The sequence below is a fragment of the Centruroides sculpturatus genome, unplaced genomic scaffold (genome assembly GCF_000671375.1).
Source record: "Centruroides sculpturatus isolate CEXI.00-Female unplaced genomic scaffold, Cexi_2.0 scaffold323, whole genome shotgun sequence".
NCBI lineage: Eukaryota > Metazoa > Arthropoda > Arachnida > Scorpiones > Buthidae > Centruroides > Centruroides sculpturatus.
Genome location: NW_019384566.1, coordinates 18657 through 41405, shown reverse-complemented (window position 1 = coordinate 41405; position 22749 = coordinate 18657). Strand labels below are relative to the sequence as shown.

At 30.7% G+C, this 22749-nt stretch overlaps 3 protein-coding genes across 3 annotated transcripts in view; 1 reads left to right on the top strand and 2 right to left on the bottom strand.

Annotated features, from left to right (window-relative positions):
• Positions 1-3117: 3117 nt before the first annotated feature.
• On the top strand, positions 3118-7914 carry LOC111624057. The gene is made up of 6 exons (XM_023366837.1): positions 3118-3306; positions 4224-4547; positions 5161-5330; positions 5410-5530; positions 6627-6811; positions 7792-7914. The coding sequence occupies exons 1-6, from the start codon at positions 3163-3165 to the stop codon at positions 7895-7897; spliced, it is 1050 nt and encodes a 349-aa protein (XP_023222605.1). The 5' UTR covers positions 3118-3162; the 3' UTR covers positions 7898-7914.
• Positions 7915-10129: 2215 nt separating this feature from the next.
• On the bottom strand, positions 10130-13419 carry LOC111624065 (zinc finger MYM-type protein 1-like). The gene has a single exon (XM_023366847.1). It carries the CDS (start codon positions 12719-12721, stop codon positions 10130-10132), a length of 2592 nt encoding a protein of 863 aa, XP_023222615.1. The 5' UTR covers positions 12722-13419.
• A 311-nt stretch (positions 13420-13730) lies between these two features.
• Positions 13731-22749, bottom strand: part of LOC111624046 — a 21721-nt gene continuing 12702 nt past the window's right edge. The window contains exons 4-7 of the mRNA XM_023366825.1: positions 22377-22521; positions 19793-19835; positions 17728-17820; positions 13731-15605 (exon numbers count right to left, since the gene is read on the bottom strand). Of these exons, the coding sequence (XP_023222593.1) occupies positions 15443-15605; positions 17728-17820; positions 19793-19835; positions 22377-22521 (444 nt within the window). The 3' untranslated portion in view covers positions 13731-15442. The remainder of the gene's footprint in view (positions 15606-17727; positions 17821-19792; positions 19836-22376; positions 22522-22749) is intronic.

The window sequence follows — 22749 nt, the reverse complement described above, 5'->3', positions numbered from 1 at the left end:
TTAAAATATTTCTTTTTAGCTATTTGTGAGATCCGACCTCAGAATAAGCCCAAAATTGTTCATTTTCCCCTCTAAATTTTTGACATATTTAAAATAAATTTGTCGCCTCCACGTTAAAATAACATTGTCGAAAAAAGGAATCAAATGTCGATGGAAACTTATAACATTCTGCTTTAGTATAAACATTCAACCCTCGAACAATGACATTCCTCTGCTGCAAGACAAAAAGTTTATAGTTAAGTCCGAATTCGCCAACTTTCTTCAGTCCTGAAGTTATAGGTTTGTCATTCTCCTTTCATCTAGCATCAACAACTAGTGACACATGGTAAAAAAATTTTTTCGAGAGATTTGTTACAGATTTCCCTCTGGTTTCGAAATTGTCCAGATACAGAATTACTAACTGATCTTGATCTTCCCCATTTTCTTAATTGCATAACTGGGATTTTGCTTTGATCATGATACTCTTTCAAGACAGGTATGATACACACTTACTGAGGTAGTAGGTTTTTCAGATTGTCCATTTCATATGATATTAGTGATCTTTGCAAAAATATAACAAGATGTATCACTGCAAGGCATCAATTTAGAACACCTTTGATAATTGAAATTGTTCACAGGATGTGATATAACTAATACTTAATCTCCAGACTGGAAATATGGAGTTGTTTCCAAAGTCTATTAGTGTTTGCCACCTTCTTCCATCAGTTTTATTTAATTTTCATTTGCTTTTTAATTTCTTTTAATATAATTGAGATTCTTTTGAAATAAGGTATAATTTCTGGTATAAAATTATCATTACCAATTATTGATCAGATGCTATATGCCACAGCAATAGTGGTGTACATTTCTTGACCAAATTGTAAAAACACAGCAGTTTGGCAGTAGGTTTGTAACAGCTTAGGAGTTGCTTGAGATATCTGCTTGCTTTGCATTTTCTTTTGTATGATCCCCTAGATTACACTCCTTCATTCCTCCTAATATTATCATATCTGTTCAACTTCTTGACTAATTCACTTGGAGATACAATATTTGCTCACACATCCAAAAAGACCCTAAGGGGGTCTTCTTTTGATTTAATCAGTTATGATGAGATCTCTCACTGCTCGAAGCTTTTCATTTTCAAACCAAAAAATCCATCCTTGAAAAGATTTTTACTTTGAATTAATGAACTATTTTTAAGTATTACCTGATACCTTTTGTGCTTGTAAAATAATTTTGTTTGAATTTATTGTGGCTCAGTTTAACCTTTTTAGTAGAAATGACTTTATATAATCATTGTCTATTGTGATTTTTGTTCCAGTTCTCTAGTAATTAGTTTTGCTATATTAGTAGGTAACACTCCCAATAATTTTCTGCAACCTTCAGAATTTTCATTTCTCTCTCATACAAACAAAAAACAAACTGATATTTTCATCAGAGTAAAATCTTGGAACTAAATCCTGTAATTTGAATTTTAATCTGGCCAACATTGATCTTTTTAGATTGTAATTCTTACTCTAGTTTTTGTCCCTTCACTTTTAAAGTGGATTTTTGTCCCTTCACTTTTAAAGGGATTGTCTGGTCCAATCCAGAGCAGGGTCAGTAGCTCGCATTCAGGTCCATCTCAGATGGGATTTCCATGTTATACATCCTGCTAAGATGACCTCCTCTAGAAAAACTGAACTGCCCAAGAAAAAGACAAAATCGCTTTATCTCTGCCAATCATTAAGCCTACACAACATTAGTGTATGTAGTGTGTACATATTTTTGAAAGATCTCTAAAATATATCAAAACTTGCTAAATTCTTTTTCTGCTGCTGTCCCAATTAAGTGAAACGTTGTCCCAATTAAGCAATTAAATTATATATTAATTTATTAGTTTGGTTTCCGTTCTTTCGAATTTGGCCCAATAAAGTGGCTGCCCCAATTAACTGATGGCCCAATTAAATGGAATTGATTGCATTTTAATATAAGAAGAATTTTTATTGATATGATTATTATTTTATGCCTAATTTAATTGATGTTGGTTACATTCTAAAAAAATATCCTCTAAAAAGTTTTTTTTATTAAAAAAAATTTTAGGGCATTATTATTTTTAGTTAGTTTTATTTGTATTTATTTATTTATTTTTTTTAATAAACAATCAATATTTTAAATGATTTTTATAGAGCATAAAGATATATCAATAATGATACTAATAGGCCAGGGAGAGTATTATAATTGTTTCCTTGTTAATCTAATTTATTTTTTAATAATACGAGGGTGAGTTTTTTTTTTCAAGCTCCGATGGTCCATAAAACAAAGACAAGTGTAAATAACAAAATAAATTTATTACCAAAAGTTAAGTACAAACATGGTTACTGTTCGACATAATCAAGGTGAAGATTGACATAATCACGGAAGAAAGAGATGGAAATTNATTTTTTATTTACTGCTTTTTGCTTTCTTTCCTTCACTTCCACCAGCACTTTCACTGGATAGAGGTCGCTTGGTAAAATATCTATCCAAAGAGCCTACTACCAAAGACTTCGCCTACTTTTTAAAATGTTTCTAAAATGACTTAGGCAAATGTCGTTACTGTGAGCAGCAATATGGTTAGTGCGAACCTTTTTGGGATGTTTCTTTTCAATAAAATCAGTCACTTTCTGATAATACCTCAAGATTTCCTTTATCGAGTGAGATCCTTCCACTACGAAGCAAACACGCAGACTGAGACCAATGAACAGAAGTGAATAAAAAATGGTGCTGCAAACTAATGTAACATCGTATGGTGAGTTTTTGTTCATATCGTGGGGCAAAAATATGTTTGAATTTCTTGCTGTGTCCTGAAAATTTCCTATGCTGGGGCATTCGTATCCTGAGATACCACTGTATAGAATAATTATAATTCATAATAATAATTATATAACTTGAATGTAGTACTTCAAGAAGTTTTACATTCAAGTTAAGTATTTCATCCTGGAAAGTTTATTAATACTTGAAAGGATTTTTTAAAACTACTTTTTTAATGCTTAAAATTTTAAATGGATATTATTCATATTAATAAATTTTAATTAATGAAACTATATATTACAATAAAAGTTGAAGTTATCTCATTATGTAATATCAATATATTATTTACTATTGTTTTAGTATCTTCAGTTTATCAAAGAATATCCATCTAAACATGATATCTGTTTGGAGATGCTGAAAAATTTGACTTCCAAAGGACTAGATCATATATCTACATCTGAGATATTGTCTCATTGCATTTTAGAAGTAATAATTTACCAAGTGCAATTAACTTTACAAGTTGAAGGTTATGAATCTGCCATTTCATTATTTAAGGTAAGTTACTTTAAAAATTATAATAGTTTGTCCTCTCAAGATATATGAGTCAATNTAAGAACCATGGTTATTAATTATACATATCTATTTTCATTTTAATCCTTTTCATTCAGGCAAGAAAACAGTATAAGTTTTTTTTTGTCATTCTTTTCTAACCAAAAACATATTTTTAATTATGTCATAGCTTAATATCATAAAATTGACTATTTCCCCATTTGTCTAGAAAATATACTTTTACTTTTCACTATGAATATCATAGTAAAAAGTAAATCAAAATACGTCCACGAGAACGAGCTCTAAACAGGTCTGAGTATCTGAGTAGTGCAACTTTAATTATAACCACCCTGTATATAAATCATTAAGATTATATATATATTTTTTTCAATCACATTTTTTTTATGAGTTATTTCTTTTATTATATATATATATATATATATATAATAAAAGAAATAACTCATAAAAAAAATGTGATTGAAAAAAATATATATATAATCTTAATGATTTATATACAGGGTGGTTATAATTAAAGTTGCACTACTCAGATACTCAGACCTGTTTAGAGCTCGTTCTCGTGGACGTATTTTGATTTACTTTTTACTATGATATTCATAGTGAAAAGTAAAAGTATATTTTCTAGACAAATGGGGAAATAGTCAATTTTATGATATTAAGCTATGACATAATTAAAAATATGTTTTTGGTTAGAAAAGAATGACAAAAAAAAACTTATACTGTTTTCTTGCCTGAATGAAAAGGATTAAAATGAAAATAGATATGTATAATTAATAACCATGGTTCTTATAAGATTTCTGGATAAATTTTCTACTAAATGTTAATGTGTTTTTTCTTTTTTATTTATTATTGTAATATGCTTGTTTGAGAGACAAGCACAATATACTTTTAATTTTTAATTTTAGAGGAAACTCATTCATTGTCAAAAAGAAAAAACTTGTGACCAAAATGAACACAGTAAAGAAAAAGTTGAAAATGTAAACATGAATCAAATTTCAGATGCCTTCCATATTGATGAAACTAAAAATCTTCAAGAAAATGATCAGTTTGTCTATGATTCTTGTATGAAGATGACAAAAGAAGAGATTGAAGAAAATTCTATCAAATTTTTAACGGAAAAAGATTATTGTTTTGCATTGTTGTGTTACATATATATATTTGTATTTAATTCTCTACCCGCGTTCATTTTTCAAAATGGTCAAGATAATCTTGGTCATATAGTTTCAAAGGTAAGATCATAATTTTTTTTATGTAATTTAAATAGTAAATTTTGAATTTGATGAATAATGTTTTAGTAATAATTTGTTTTCAAAAGAACTTTGAATAAGTTTTTAATACACTTAAGAGTATTCTTTGGTTGATATATTAGTTTATAATTTCAAATATTTCTGAAATTGGATTATAAAAATTAGTTTTAATTGCTAGCAACTGTTATGAATATTTAAGTAATGAATCATATTCACATGAATAATAATTAAATTTTAATTATTTTGTTAATTTCACATTTATAGTTTCCTTTGTTAATATTTTCGTCTTACGGATTTTTGATATTTTCTCTTAATTACATTAAATTATAATTTAGAAAATTAGAATACATATCTTGTAATAAGCTAATGAAAGTAATATGATTTTTTATTAAAGATTAATATCAAAGAAATTATAATTACGATTGTAATATATTTATCAAACCTTATTAGGCAGTTTATAAGTAATTTTACCAGAAATATAATAGTGTCAATTTGGCTAAAATAGATTATAATAAATATTTTAAAATATTGTTACTGTTTTTATTTATTACATAATTTTATTTTAAAAATGATTATTAATACAATTTTTATATAGGATTTATTCCTGATTGATTGGTCACAATATTCAAAACTTAATAAATCTAAAGAAATAATTAAAGAAACAATTGAAGAAATTTTATCTACTTATTTAGAGAGATGTAAAAATAAAGATTTATATTTTCCATTTTATTTTCAACTGATTACTTTAGAATTGTTTAATGAAAAGTAAGATATTTTATTAATAATTATAGTTTTTGCTTAATTTACTGTTGACAAATTGAAAAATGATGTATATGTTTTATAGTTATGATTCAGCAATGAATATCTGCAGGCAGTTACAAGAATTATCATCAGATATTACTGATACATGGTTATTAACAGCCAGAATATATATTCATCAATCTTTATTTGAAGAAGCAAGCAAGGTTAAATAATATACTATAAGTTTTTAAATACAGGTAACCCCCGTATAACTTGGGAGTTATGTTCCAAAAAATTGCCGTGTTATGCGAATCCGTGATTTACGAAACAAAGAACTAGTACGAAAAAGGAGGTTAGGTTCCAAAAATAAAAAAACATACTATTATATTTTCATAATTAAGATAAATATCTTTATTAAAATTTTCTTAAGTGATATGTTAATATAAATTAAACAATGTTTTTTTCGTCATCACTAAACACTATTAACCGAGGGTGTTTTCTTTTTGGCAAGATATCCTTATCATCTGAGCATTTTTCTGCATTGTCTTCAAATCCATGCTCTACCTTTTGCAAAAAAATATGTTATTTCAGATTGCTTGCTTTTAGTTAAAAGATCTTTATAAATTTCCTTACATGGTGCTAAGCACTTATGAAGAATAAAGCAAGTATAGAATAAGGGAAAAACATCTGGAAACACCAAAATCAGAAGCATCGAGATCAGGCAACACTGAAAGAAGTTTTGAGAAGGACCACGTGTATCGACAGAAAGCGGGAAAAGAAAATTTACATACTTAAGTACTAATAGTTCACGAAAATAATAATTTTCATGAACTATTAGTACTTAAGTATGTGAAAATTTATTACGTTTCATGTTGTACAAGAGTTTTACCCAATTCACAAACTGTGTTAGAGTGAATCTGCGCTATAAAAGCACCGTGTTATATGGGGATGTTCCCAATTCTCGAACCGTGTTAGAGTGAATCCATGCTATAGAAGTGCCGTGTTATACGGAGGTTACCTGTATAAGAAATTTTGTCATACTGTACATAAGTTTTTACATTTTTTTATTTTTATGATATATTTTTCTAATTGTTTTTAAATTTTGCTGATATTATACATATTTGATTAAAAATTAAATAATGAATTTTTTATTAATTAATTCACAAACACATGTTAAATAATTTATTAATGCTTCAATAATTTTTATTTTACAATAAAAATAAACATAGGTAAAGTATATAATAATCTGTTTATTAAATGAGAAAGTATTTTAAAAGTTTTATTTTTATGAAATTTATAATGAAAAATTTTTTTACATAGATTTTTGAAAAAGCAATAACCATTGCACCTTTTGATCCTTACTTATATTATGCGGCATCTTTATTTTATTTTAATAATAACAACACACATAAGGCAAAGGATTTATTAGAAAACTGTATATATAAAACTTTTAAAAATTCAGTCATGTCTTGTAGAATACCAGAAAGTGCCATTTCTCTTTATTGGTAAGTTTAAATATATAATATATCAAATAACTTGATTCCAGTCTTTATTGTTTTATATTTAATATAGTAATTTTCAGAAAAAACTTAGTGGAATGTTATATTGATAAGTCTTTAAAATATGAAACATTTTTTTTTTCTTGTTTTTTTCAATGGGAAAGTTGTTTATCATCAATGTAAATTGTTTATCACTTAATATAAAAATGGTGATAAAATATTTAAAAATAACTATTTGCATTAGTTATATAAGATTAGAACATATACAGATTTTTAAAAATGTTTTCTGATATATGTTAGATTTGAATTTTTTTTTTTGTTATTAATTTGAATATTCAAATAGTAATAATTTTCTGTTTTGTATTATGAAGATTAGACTTTATTCAATTCTTTTCTGTTTAAATGATTTTCATAAAATAATTCATGAATTCTATCTTACATATCAAAATTAGTTAGAAACAAATTATACAGTTAACATTAATTGAAATATAGTATCCATAAAATTTTCCCAAAGTGATTAGAAATATATTTTAAGCATAATATGTATTATTTTTAACTGTAATGATTTATCTTTGTGTTATTTTGAAAATAATGTAAATTTACTGCTTTTTTTAAAAATTAAGATGGCTTAAAAATAAATATATTTTTGTGTTACTATTAAATTTAAGTTTTTTCCTTTTTTTTTTTTTGTAAAAATGTGTGTAGAATATGGAGACGTGTTTTCACTGTTTTTATCTCTCATTATTTTAGTATCAACGTAATAATGATTTATAATGTGTGTTGAAGTAATTTAAATAATGAATTTTTTTTTGTTTACTATTTTAGATGATATATATTTAATAATTGAAAAGTTCAAAACTTTTTAGCAAAATTTACTTGCATTTTTTAATAATTTAAATATTTTATTTACTACACATTTAAAAATATTTTATTTAAATGAACTACACATTTAAAAATTATTTACTAATTTTTTTTCTTGCTTCTAGTAAATTACTTGAACATAATAATGAGATAACTCATCAATCAGAAAATCAAAAGAAAAATGAGATTCCTGAAAAAGCTCAAGCATATCTATGGCTTAATTATATGTAAGTAAATTTTAAATATTGGAATAATTATGTATATTTGTTTTAAGTATCATTTACATTGTTTTTATGTCAATAATTATAATGATTTTTGTTTTACCTAATTTTATTTTAATGCATTAGTAGAATGATGAAAGAAATATGTATATGTACAGTACATATGTAGAAAGTTAGTTATGATGTCTTTGAATGATAGCAGTTTTTGCGGCATTTGTGCCTGGCTCCAGCATGATCACTATCTCCATTGCTAACGACTGAAGTTGCGCGGCATACATCTGCACATATTCCTCCCTTTTCTGAACGCAGGTATAAAATTGACTGAGTCGAAATGGAAAGGGTTTGCAGTCAAAGCACTCTATCATTAAGCATTTGAATTCCTTGAATTCATCTATTGCTTTAATCCTATGATCTTTCCTTACAAATTCACGTGCTATTCCTGTGAGTTTTAACTTTTCTACCACTAGCACCTGTGCCTTTGACCAGGCAGTTACTTTGGTAATATTTGCCAATGAATCAAAAAAATCAGTTACTCTGGGGCCTCCTGCCTCTCCAGAAAATACAGTAACAAAGGTATTATACCATCTAGACCTCCCAATGTAAGAGGATTTGGTGCTGGATTCAGATTTGGGTTGCCTGGCCCAGCCGCAGGTTGAGGTTGGGGATCGTCCTCCATTGTGTCTACTAATTATTATTTAATTTCCCTACGGTAGGAGACTAATACCTAACTCGATTCGAATCGACTGTGTTACTTATATATGGCCTTTTTTTTTTTTGCTTCATCAAAGTTCCGAAAAAGTCAAAACCCCACTTCTGACACCAATATGTGAGAACTGGGGGTATGACTACGTTGTACCTCTGTGGATCAGCTTTCAAGTCGGAGGGACTTGCCCACTAGTCAGAGATGGCTTAACTTTTCTTTAGTTTATCCCGAAGGAACGGGATTAAAATTTTTCAGGTCGAGTGGAGGAGGGAGGAGTGCCGTTGGTAAGGTGACAGGCAATATACAAGTAAAAGAGGACACCAATTTAATAAAGAAACAACGATTTATTAGTTATCTATATAAACGATACAATAACTATTATCAACAGAAAATTCTGAGATCCTAAAATGTGAAGGGGCCAAGAGAGAGTTCACAAAAGTTAGTTCCATACCTCTCTATGGGTTTAGATATCCTAGAGAACAAATGTAGAGCATAAACGTAGGACACAAGTTAAAGTTAAATCCTAGAGTATGTATTACTACTACCATTGATGAGTGACTCCCCAGAGGGGGGAGAGAAGTGGCTTTTATTGTTTCACGGTGGGAAAACTGTCATGTGACTAATTAGTTGTGAGGTGAAAGGTGTGCGGGGAGGTCAGAGGTGTCCCTGAAACCCAAATAAAATGACAAAATTGTATGTTAACTATCAACCTTTAAGTTTGTAGTGTGGGAATGATTGTCGAGATGGGCGAATGTTTACCTTGGAAAAAGGGGGTGTTAAAATTTTTCCCTCTTTCAAGTGTTTTTCACTCTAGTTTTTTAGGGGAATTTAATTGGTTTTTTTAGGTAAAATGGGACATTGATCGGGGAAAAAATCGGTAGAAAATCCAGATTTCACACAAGGATCAAGAAAATTTTGAATGAATAGAGATAATTGTATCATTTTAGCTGAGCAAAGGAATGTAATCTTTGTCAGAAGCATCAACTGATACTTAGTTCATATAACTTTAAGCAACCAACATTATTTAATCAACAACTAGGATTACAACTATTGAACATGAAAAAATCTGTTATGATTATATTATTGATATATTATCCTGTTACATTTAACAGCAATAAATTTTTATCTCAAAATGTGAATAAATCATACTGTGACCATATTTTGAATTAAATATTTGACAGTATACATCAGAAAAATTTATATTTAACGACAATTGAACTTAGATTATTATTTTTATAAGAATAGTAATGAATTTAGAACATTGAAAAAGTAAGAAAGACAGCGGCGGCCTTATCCATTGCGAGGCTCTGGGCGGAAGATCTTTGCAAGGCCCTTGTCCTTTGCGCAAAATATGTGAATTGAAATAGGTATTTCTGATGATTGACGAGAAATGCAAAAGTTATAAATAAATAAATGTAGAGTTTTAACATATTAGGCCTATATTAGAAGATTTATAAAAGTTAACAAACATAAAGACGACAAATTATTAATGATGATAAACTAAGGTACATAAATGCCTTAAAAGATATACACAGGGATTTAAAAATGATGTTTGTGGCTTTTCCTAAGACTAAAATCTTTAATTAAAGCAGAATAATCTAACGAATGAGCTACGTCATTTTCAATTGAAAGAATAGCAAGGGCCGAAAGCCGATCTTGTGTCATCGAATTCCTGAAATATGTTTTAATCATTTTTAACCTCGAAAAACTCCTTTCTGCAGACGCAACTGTCACAGGTGTGGTGGCAATAATTCTCAGGACTACTTCCATAGTGGGGTACACTTCAGTTAAATTGTTTTCTATTATATATTTCAGCACCGAGATAATGTCATCGTTTCCTTCATATACACGGATAAACATATTCAGTTCTTCATACAATTCATGTCCATCAATATCAGATGTTTCTCCTACTGTTAGAGATATTTGCAAGTCACTGCATTGCTTCAAAAGTTCACAATCACTAATTTCCTTTAATCTTTTTATGTTATACATGAAACCATATATGCTCTCATGATGTTTAAGTGCCTCAAATCTAGGTTGGCAGCTTGCGCGCACATTGTCGACAACGACATAAAAATAGTTTATTTTGAAACTCTCTTCCTCAGATAATTCAAGAGCTTCATCTTTCTGGTCATAATCAAAATTTGTTCTTTTACATCTCCTTCTCACGACTTTGAACTCTCTATCAATATCATTTTCCTCGGCTATTTCTCTCACTGTTACCAAGGATGATTGGAAACCATTTTCCCGATAATTATCAAGCCAATGTGTAAATGCCTCTAGGTGTTGTATAGCCGCATCTAGGAGCATTTTTTCGCTCTGCCAGATTTTACTTATAACATTTATCTTTGTAAGAATGTCATACCATACGACGAGAGCAACTACAAATTCGTAGGTAGTTATTTCCTTTTCTACAGAATGGCATTCACTAACCAACTGACAATCTGTTGTATTTTCTGTTAAATCCTTCAAAGCATCACATATATCGCTTAGTTGGTATTTAACGGCCTTCACCGATTCTACCCTGCATTCCCATCTAGTTTCGGAAAGTGGTTTTAGCGATAAGGATTTTACATGTGCTTTTAAAATAGCCCACCTCTGACTCGAGCCGGCAAACAGAGTGTACAGCCTTTGTAGCAAACCAAAAAAAGATTTTGCTTGAACACAAGAGGATGCTGCATCTCCTAGGATGAGATTCCAGCTGTGACTCCCACAAGGTAAAAAATAAGCAAGTGGATTAATTTCAAGTATACGTTTCTGGACACCACTTTTTTCTCCACGCATATTGGCTCCATTATCATATCCTTGGCCTCTGCAGTTTTGCAATGATATACCCAACTGTTCTAGCTCTGTGATTATGTAATTAGTCAAACTCTCAGCTGTGGTTTTTTCGACGGCTAAGAAGCCAATAAAATGTTCTTCAATGTCAGCTGTATTTGTATTAAAAAATCTTATAATAATTGACAGTTGCTCAACACGAGAAACGTCACGAGTACAATCAAGAATAATCGAGTAATATTTATTCTTTATTATTTTGTCAACAATTTGAGCCTTCACGTGACTTGCCATTAATTGTATAAGCTCATTTTGAATATTTTTTCCGAGATAGTGGTCATTAGTCGTCTTGTCTGTTACTTGTTTTAGGTGAAGTCGCAACATTGGATCGAATCGGGCTATTAACTTTACTAAATCTATAAAGTTGCCGCTAGTCTCACTTGAATCTGAGTCAGATATTATTTTCTCTCTATGACCTCTGAAGGCCAAATTGTGAGATGCTAAAAAATTTACAATTGCAAGTAGTCTTTCTAAAATATCTCTCCAACGCTGCCTTTCTTGTTCAATTTGATTCTGGGCTAAAGAGTCAATAGTGGTACAGCTTTTTAATCCGTTTTCTAAATTTAACCATTTCAACATACAATCTTTGTGCAGTCGGCTAGATTCATGAGACTTTAAATAATCACCCAAGTGTTTCCAATCACACACTCCTTCACTGGATCCAATTCTTGTATTTTCTAGTCCGAACAGTCGACACGGAAAGCAGTAAACGGCATCCTTTGTTTGTGAATAAATCATCCAGCGCCTGTCAAGTTTTTCACCATTAGCTAATATTTTACTGTAATGATATTCGCTGAATCGTTGTCCGTTATCATTTACGGGAAAAAAATCAACTTTAACCCGGATTGGACCTTTTAATACAATCTCAGTTCGGTCTACATCAGTAATTGTCAATGGCCACAAACCTGGGTCATTCTGAGGATTCAGATTTTCAATTCCGCCAGTCGTGGATATAGACATAGACTTAGATACGTATTCTTGGCTGGATAGTGTTGACGAAGGCGGCGGTGGTGTAAGAGACAATGATGTTGTTGACTCATTATCCTCGCTATTGTTACTAGGTGGCATCCATGATGATGTTGAAGGAATAATTTCAGCTGGGTTAAGGTTACAGTGCAATAATGTGTCACTTTCAGTCAATGATGGGTTTTTAGAGGTTTCTTGACAATCACTTTTTATATATTTATATAAAGACCCACGTAGTTTTTCTTCTACCCGCTTTCTTTTGATAGCTCGTTTCCTTTTTGAATTACCCGACTCAAATTTTCTACCGGCATCACGATCACGTGAACTCATTTCATAAATCTTGTTTTGCACATAAAACGAATTCAGAAATAATTTGTAAGCAATTTTACACAGTTTTTTTTAACAGTTCACTCCTTACTATAAGTACTGTTAATAATGTAAGATTCACTGAAACTTAATACCATTTAATGTTTATTTACCTACTGAAAGATATATACAAACGATTATGTAATGCATACAACGGCTAGCAAAATAAGTGTCAGGTGACAAGAGTTGACAAACGAAATGAAACACAGGGATTCCCCGAGTGTAAATCGTAAACACGATGAATCACGAAAGTAACAAAACCGCGCGTTTAAGTGTGTTTTCTAATGCTCGAGGCGTAATATTCAAATAGTAATGAATTTTTCAAATGTAAGTCAAATTACATAAAATATTATTAACTGTTAAATTAATTAATTTTGATATCGTTAATCTTACTATTTATACGAATGTGAGAGTGGATAAATCTAAATAAGAAATTTTATTTAGGCACTTATTAATATTAATATATACTGTACTATGAATTAAATTTATTTTATTGTTATAACTAATCGCCAAGGATAAAATAAAAATTTTTAAATATCAACTTTTTTCTACTTGGTTGTTGCGCGAGGCTCCTCCGAGAGCGAGGCCCCGGGCTATTGCCCTGCTCGCCACCCCCTAAGGCGCCACTATCTGGCTCTATATCTTAAAGACAAAAATGACATGCAAACAATTTTTATTCAAGTTTGATTTGTTTTTTAGGGTCTATCAACATACCATAACACAAGAAATTGCTATACTACATGATTTGTTGTCATTTTATCATATTTGTNGGCACTTATTAATATTAATATATACTGTACTATGAATTAAATTTATTTTATTGTTATAACTAATCGCCAAGGATAAAATAAAAAATTTTAAATATCAACTTTTTTCTACTTGGTTGTTGCACGAGGCCCCTTCGAGAGCGAGGCCCCGGGCGATTGCCCTGCTCGCCACCCCCTACGGCCGCCACTGCTGTGACACATCATCCGGAAAACCTCGCCCCTTCGTGCCGCATAATTTCCGACGAATCATATTCGATCACCTACAAGGACTTTCTCATCCAGGAGCAACAGCAACCACTAAGCTAATTTCAAGCCATTATGTTTGGCCGGGCATGCGGAAGGACATCCGTCAGTGGGCACATTCCTTGCATTGTATTCCCTGCCAGAAATCGAAAATTCATCGCCGCGCCTGGACACCAATAGGGAAGTTTACACTTCCGGAAGCAAGATTTTTCCATCTTCACATGGACCTGATAGGACCACTTCCTCCAGCTGATGGAAACATTACTGCCTTACAGTGATCAACTGTTTTACCAGATGGCCAGAGGTCATCCCAATTGTCGACATATCTGCTGAGACGGTATGCCAAGCTTTTTCTCAGGTTGGATCGCAAGATTTGGATGCCCTACTACCATCACCACTGATCAAGGACGTCAGTTTGAATCAAACCTATTCCAAGAACTGACCAGACTTCTCAGCACCAATCACATCCATTCAGCAGCATACCAATCCCGATCAAACGGTTTAATAGAACGATTACATAGACACCTTAAGGTATTGCTAATGTCACACGAATCCTCCAAATGGACAGACGCCCTTCCGGTAGTCCTCCTGGGAATTTGTTCAGCAATTAAAGCCGATATAGGCACAACAGCAGCTGAACTGTTATATGGTACCCCATTAAAATTACCAGCTGACATCATTAGCCCCAACACTCCATGAGTTCCTTGCAAATTATTTGTCAGTCAACTAAAAACCCACATGGCCAATCTGAAACCGTTAGCAACTTCCGCTCATTCCATACAGAAAATTTTCACTCATCCAGAGCTAAAGGAATGTACACATGTTTTCTTAAGATTCAACGCAAATCGATCTCCTCTCCGCCAGCCTTACTCAGGCCCATACAAAGTGCTAGAAAAACACGACAAAACACTAGTAATTGACATCCAAGGTTGCAAATCAACCATCTCCATTGACAGAGTAAAACCAGCGTATATCTAACAGGACGAATCACCCCAGGAATCTATTATCAAAACCATCCAGTCAAGTCCATCGCAGACACCACTGTCATCAGCAACAGCAAACAATAAAAAACTGGAAACTACCTCTAGAGAAGATCAAACCATTACGACTAGATCAGGCCATCATGTTCATTTTCCTAAAAGACTAGTCACCATAATGTAACGTTAAGCGACTCATTCGACATCAATTCTATCGCTCATCCCTCACTGGGGGGATACTCTGTGGCAAATGCCGCCCTTCACATCTGTATCCTTAACGGTTGTAAAATACAAGCAATTACCCCCGGGTGTATGAGTCATCACTTCCTGGAATAAATTCGAACTCACCCCACAAAGACCGTCGAAAACCAGTTGTCTTTGTTAGCCGTGTTGTCGAGATATGTGCTGTACCAAGTACGCGACAAGGACCATAAAAGTTTTTGTTAGTTAGTTTTTGTTATGATCTCATCTCGTTCGTTTCTTCCACTCGCAGTGACAAAAGATAAAAGCAACAACAACGCAAAAACCACACTGGTATATAATGCATAAAGTTATAATGGACATGTTTATAATGTAAAATACATCGTGCGCAAACTCTACATTAAGTTTATTGTAAGATACTTTTCCTTGAAAAGTTAAAAAATAAAAATAAGTATGACCTATTACATAAGCTTAAATCCATATTCTTTAATGGTTATTTATATGTTTTTATTGATTAAAAAATTAATACCTGCTAATGAAACCATACTAGATCTATGAGACTGTCCACAGTAAACAGTAGGAGAACTTTGGCCATTTATATTATAAGTAGGTTGCTGCCACTGAGGAATATTGTCAGAAGAAGGACTATGATGTTCTTTCCTAAAAATAAAAATAAACAAAATAAATATGTTAATGTTCACACACACACACACATATATATATATACTGTATATATATTATATATATACACTGTATAGGAGAGACTGTTCCATGTTCAGACACTTTCTTTTTAAATCATTTGTTGTGAATTGAGGTTATAGAGAACAAATTTAATTATATACTGCCACAGCACTGTCTATTGTCCTACCATTTCATCAGTATTGAAAGTAAAAAACTTTTTATAAGACAACAAATTGTAGTGCAGTGTAATATACAACCATACAGGGCATTCCATCTTCGGACATAAATATTTTGAGCCAAAGAAAATTCAAATATGCACATATTGTGAAAAGTTTAAAACAATCATTCTTGTGTTTAAACATTTACAAAAGGATTTCAGAATCAAAGGATTGACACTCAACTGACATTGTAAAAATTTTCAATACATAATAACAATTTTTACTTAAAAGCATAAGCTACAAATGCTAATAATAAAATGTTTTAATATTAGCCAATATTGGCATAATCATTAAAATAAATATTAAATAAAAAACTTTCTGACACTGCATAAAGGATAAAGAAATTTCAGATAACTTGGCAAATATGTCATTTATGTCAACTAAATATTTCTTTTAATCTGTATTTCTATATACCTATGAATGATTTTCCTTGTGAGGTATATGACAAATTCATCATCACACACATACTCATCCTGTATTTCTACTTAGGCAATACTTTGGCAGTAGCATTTTAAAGATCATTATCCACCTAGAAAACTAATTTATCATGTAAATATACTTAATAATGATTAATTTTTACAAGATTCAATGTTGGTGCAAGCCTGTTGCAACATTAACAAAATCTATTCCATCAGTGGATGCATTTTCACTACTATATGCATCCACTAGTATATATCCACTGGTATGTATTGTTTAGTTATGTGAGGTTAGCCATTCAGGTGAAAGATGTCATGACAATTGAGTGGTCTAAACAGTCATGTGGGTATAGAAAGATTCACCGAGACAAGGTTACCATTAAAAACTGTTTAAAAACATAGAAATTTCCTTACAAATTCCTTGATTGATGAGGTAGTACACACAAAATGTGTGGATGAAGTCCGAATAGAGTTTGAAAAGTTCTGTCTTTGTCTGTGTCCATCCACAAGATGGACACAGACGGTAAAATTCTCCGTAGGCCCCAGAGATTTATCACGGCTTTCGGCAACTTCTCATTGGGCGAACTGACAAATCTGTAGATCACTAGGAAACACCAAAGAACGATGGTTCCACAAGTTCCAAAATGTTCTTTTGTTTTCCAAAGATCTGGAGCACGCACGTCCAAGAGAGGAAACACTATGAATCCAAGAACCCAAAATGTCCTTGAAACGCTGGTTTTATACTGTTTTTTCCCCTTAGTCACCTCTCCATTGGTCTCTCACTATCACCTGGTGACAATTCGAAACCTGATGGAGGGCGCGGGAGAGGTCAGCGTTGCGACTGAATATGATTCCTCTCTCATTGCTTTTTCTCGACTTTATTCCTTTCCATTGTTTAACTAATTTACATAAAAATTTCCATTGTTTGATTGAGACATCTAATCCTTTCCATTCGCATCTGAAAAGGAGCTCTTTAAATTTCCGATCGATCCCCTTCATTCAGACCCCTCAGTCGACCCTCGTTCGGGTCCTCACAGTTATGGAAATGGAGTAATGTTTGTTCTGTGAGTGAGAGAGACAAAACTCATAACTTGAAAACAATGCAACAGGGGATCTACAATGCACCCAACACACATATTTCTTCATGACTTAGTCTCAACTAGAATGCTGCAAACATGCTGACTGAGAATCTTACAAATGTTTCTGAGAAAGCTAAAAAAGACCCTGAAGTTGTTTTATCACTTATGTCCAATGTCCACATGGTTACCCTATCTTGCTAGTGCAGACTCAGTACATAGATGCCATTTAACAATAAACTTGGGAAGTCTCTTGACAAGTTGCAAGTTGTGAGATTTAAATTGATGGAACTGTCCACACGTGGAATGGTCTCCCTTATATATATATTTGATTATATTGATATATATATGTATTTTGTTTTTTAAGACAATCTTTTATCTTTTTACCTACCTGTGAAAATTAAGACCAGAACTAGAAAACCATCTCTTGAGTAAACCAAGACGATCAGATGGAAGTAGAGAAAGCTGATGAGGAAGTGAATGTCTGAAGAATAAGGATAGAAAAGCCAAGATATTTAGTAGCAAAAGCAATAGATATTTATTTTCTTTTAAGCAAACCATTAAAAGCAAATTTAATATATTAAAATTTAGCTATGTTATTTAAATAAAAACAATCTAAACAGTTAAAAAGATTATTAGACAATTTCGTTTTAGTTGAATATGATCGATTATACAAAGAATGATAAAGATCAAAACAACACAATGATATTCAAAAACTGGATATATTGATGCACTTTCAAAGTCATAAAGACATTAATATTCTACAATATAATAAAATAAAAATATGCCAATAATTGTCAATCTTTGCTTATTATAAATATCTTAAATGGATGGCTGGATGGATAAATGGCTGAAGCAGTTAAGGCCCTACCACATTGGGGACCAAGATCAAATCTGGACAAGCAACTTCTCAGAAGTTTTCCAGGGAGTGGTGTATCCTGGATATGTTGGGCCCTGTCCTTCATACTTGGACACTTTAATTATGGATATAAACCCAACTAAAACCATGATGGATATGGGGGAAAAAGCTTTCTTAGCACTTAAGACAGAAAGAAAGAGAGAGAGAAAAACTGATGCAATGACATAGCTTATTGTATTGAACAAGACCCAATTTGAAAGATGTATTTCTTCTTTTAGAAGATTATAGATCTAAATTCCATCTTTATCTTTTGATAAAATTTCCAGGACTATAATTGTAAAATTAATGTACATTTTAAGACTGTTATTTTATTAGGCTAAAATATTTTCAGATCACAGATTTGAAAGAATTGAAAATTCCCACTGTCGTCTGCTGTCTTTCATTAATCTTGGGAATAGAGTTAGATAAATAAAAATTGAGACTAGATATGGGAAGCTTAGGACTGGAGGCCCTGATTAACTGTAGATCAGGTCTGGAACCTCAAGTCTGAACTGGAAGTCACAGGATTTTTTAAATTAAATGATGATGAAAAATTGAAGCCTGGCATTGTGTTGATATCACAATAACATACATTCAATTTTTATGTTAAATGTTTTTAATCGAAATTTTAAATAATTGATTCTTAATGGATTATTTATGCATTGCTTAATTTATTAAGTTTATCTTATAGTTGTAAGTTTATCCAAAAAGTCTGTTAAAATTAAGTTAAATGGTAAAAATTAATAATTACAAATGTATTCAATCCATTTTGTATAATTCAAAATTTCGATAGAAATCATTTTTTTCAAATACACAGCTGTTACAAGCTCTTTTTAACTCTCAATGATGTCTTTCTTATTGAAATTTTTCTGAATTTCAAAGTATGTTTCTATTCCACAATGAAATTTATCAAAACAGCAATGTATATATGTTTAAATGGCTAAATTTTCATTAATATAAAAATATTTCCAAGAAAGCTCCTCAATACTAAACAGATTTATGCCATATGAAATTTTTGTATTTGTAATTGCTATTAGATTAAATTAAAGACAGTACTTATTGATGGAATTTGTTATATAATAGATAGGCATGTCACTATTTAATAAAAAGTTAGCAAATTAGTTTTGAAAAGAAAAGTTATGAATGAAATTTAAACTCATATATTCAGATGAAGAAAAAATCAACCTCCCTTCAAAAATTATGGTATTATCTTGTGTAAAATTATCTTGTAAGTAATAATTAATTACTACTTACAAGATAAAAATAATGTAAGATTATTTTTATTTATTAATACATTAATTTAATAAAATGTCAATAAAACAATTTTGTTGCTTAGCATTAAGAATAAACTAAAAAATACCAAAAAAATTTTATTTAACTTTTTAAGCAATTTTTAGCAATTAATTTTTAATTTAAAATATCAGTTATTAAATGAAATATATGCACAAATAGAATGAAATTTTGTTTTTTATTGCAATGATTAAATTTTTTTTAAATATACATTAAGATTTTATAGCATTTGATAAATTTAAAATATTTAAACAGTCAAATTGCTTACCGAGATGGTTGTGGCTGGTTTCTTGGAGGAACTGGTGGTGATTCTATCAATTAAATTATAATAAATATAAATAAATTATAAATTGTATATCAGAAATAGTATTTCTTAATGCAAATAATTTATTACATTACAGTTTTTTAAAGTTGCCCTATTTTAAAAGAATAACATCTGTTGACAAGATAATGCCAGCAAGATAATGATCCCAAACGTGCTTATATTGTGTGTTGATAGATGGTCTATAATGTTCCTCATCTTCTACCAACTCCACCACAATCACCTAACATCAACCCCATAGAGCATCTATGGGCAGAGTTGAAAAAGGAACTAGAAAATTTTGAAATCAGATCAAAACAACAGTTAAAAGAGGTTTTAGTCCAAGAATGGGAAAAAATTTCATTTGACTTTTCTGAAAGACTAGTATCAAGTATGCCTTGTCAACTTCAAGCTATTACAGATACTAAAGGAGGACCAACAAAATATTAAATAAATATTTTATTTACTTAAATACCATCTATATTCACATTTTTGCAATACCTGTTTTACTGAAATACTATGTAATTAATAGTTTTGAAAAAAGATAAATTCATGTATTTTAATAGTATGTTATTAAATTATTTATTTATTAAATATCTTTGCAATATTTATTTTGTGCTGATGTTACATTTTTCAAAATTTTCACACTATCTCTATACACACCATTTTTCCAAACCACACTGTACGTACATACATACACACATAAATATATTATATTTTATTGGTTTATATGTATATATGTATGTACAAAATGACAAAACATTGATACTATTAGGTCTACTGAAAAATTCTGTAAAGTTTCAAAACATATGAACTTGCTCATTTGAAACATATATGGCTGCCTCTTTTACCATTGTATTTCTACATATTTGCTTTTCTAAAATGATTTCATCATCTCAGTATTAAGTGAGATTCATCTGTGTAAACATGTTTATTGATATAAGTTCATTTACACCATTGCATTCTGTATGAATTCCAACAATGTAGAAATGCTACAGAAATATATAGAAATTTGCTAAGTTTTTGGTTAAGATGCAGTTTACAACAGAATATTCAGGAGACAGTTCAAAAAATTTGAAGCAGGCAATTTCAACCTAAATGACAAGCCATGCACTGGGAGACCATCTCTGATCAATGACAATATGTTACAATCATTATAAAGCAAGATCATTTTTTGACAACAGAGATTGTGAAAAAGCTCAACTCAACACAGCAAACCATTTTTGATCATATTTGGAAACTTGGACTCATGTATAAATAATTCAGATGTATGCCTCTTAAGTTAAATGAAAAAAGTTTACATGACAGAGTTGTCATTTGCACTAGGGTTTCTTATTTCCNCGTTTCAGAAACCCTAATTTGCACATATCTGCTTTCTCAGAACAAAAACAAACCTTTCTTAGATGGGATGATAACCAGTGATGAAAAGTGGATTATATATGAGAACATTGTGAGAAAAAGAGCATATTGTGAACCTGGACAACCTTCTCCCTCCACCTCAAAACCAAACTTGAGCCTCAATAAGAGAATGCTATGTATATGGTGGGGATGTCAAAGGACCAATACACTATGAGTTTCTCAAACCCAAAGAAAGACTCAATTTGGAAATGTATTCTCAACAAATAGATGATTTGAACAAAGCACTTAAGAAAAAGAGACTGGCACTGGTCAATAGGAAGCAAATCATACTACACCATGATAATGCCAGGCTACATGCTACTTTGGTGACTCACCAGAAAATTGCAGTGCTAGGCTGGGAAATTATGTTACATCCACCATACTCTCCAGATCTAACACCATCCAATTATCAGATAATAATCAGATGGTGTTAATATAATATAATTGTTTTCATCTCCAAAGATGTAGAATGTTTCATTCTACAGAAGTGGAATCCACAAATTACTTTTATGCTGGAAATAGGTTATTAGTAATGATAGAAATTATATTGTTCAGTAAATATTAATAAATGCATTGAAAATGTATTATTTTCTTTTAATTCAAAAATGGACAGAACTTTCTGATAGACTTTTTTCACTAATATTGGTCTATTACATGAGTTTATCATTAATAATTCATTGCTTATTACTCAAGAATGTTTTCAATATAATCAACTCAAAATGTAGTCATTGAGCTTGAAATTGTAATTGACATTTCAGTCCATAATTTGAGATAAACATGGAAAATATATTGAATTAAGTATGAAAATATGGGGAAAAAAATAAATTTTGAGATAAACATGTTTCAGATAGACAGGTTTCAACTGTATACATAACATGCTATTTTTTATTCCACTAGATCCCCCCTGGAAATTTTCTGATGATGCATCTGACTCTTGATTTATATGATTTATATTTATATAGAATCAGTTCACTGTGTAAATCAAAGATTGTGTGTACATTTTTAATAAACATGTTATTTCTAAATTCAAAAGCATTGTTTAAATGGAACAAGAAAAACTTTTTTCTCATTCCATTGATGAATGAGTTTTTCTCATTCCAAAAATGAAGAAACAAATAATTTTCTGCATTAATAATAAAGCAGGATTACTCACCTCGATTGATATATGGGGTAAGTGGTTGCAATGGAAAGGCTGGAGTTAATGGACGGTCTCCATTTCTCGTTGGACTTGAAGAAGGACTACTACAAACAAAAGATGGAGACCAAACAGGAACATTTCCTCCACCATCATTAACACACTGTTAATTTAAAATGTATATTCATTTTAAAATATTAATAGTTAAAGTATTATACTCATATATTTTTATAAAGTATTTTTAAATATTCAAAATATGAAATAATACAATATTGGACCAAATATTTGGCTTCCAGAAATCCAAAATTACCAGAAAACTGGTTATTTTTGAAACTGGCTAGTTTTGAATTTGATCAGCTATAGTATAGCTGCTTTTTTTTTTTTTTTTTTT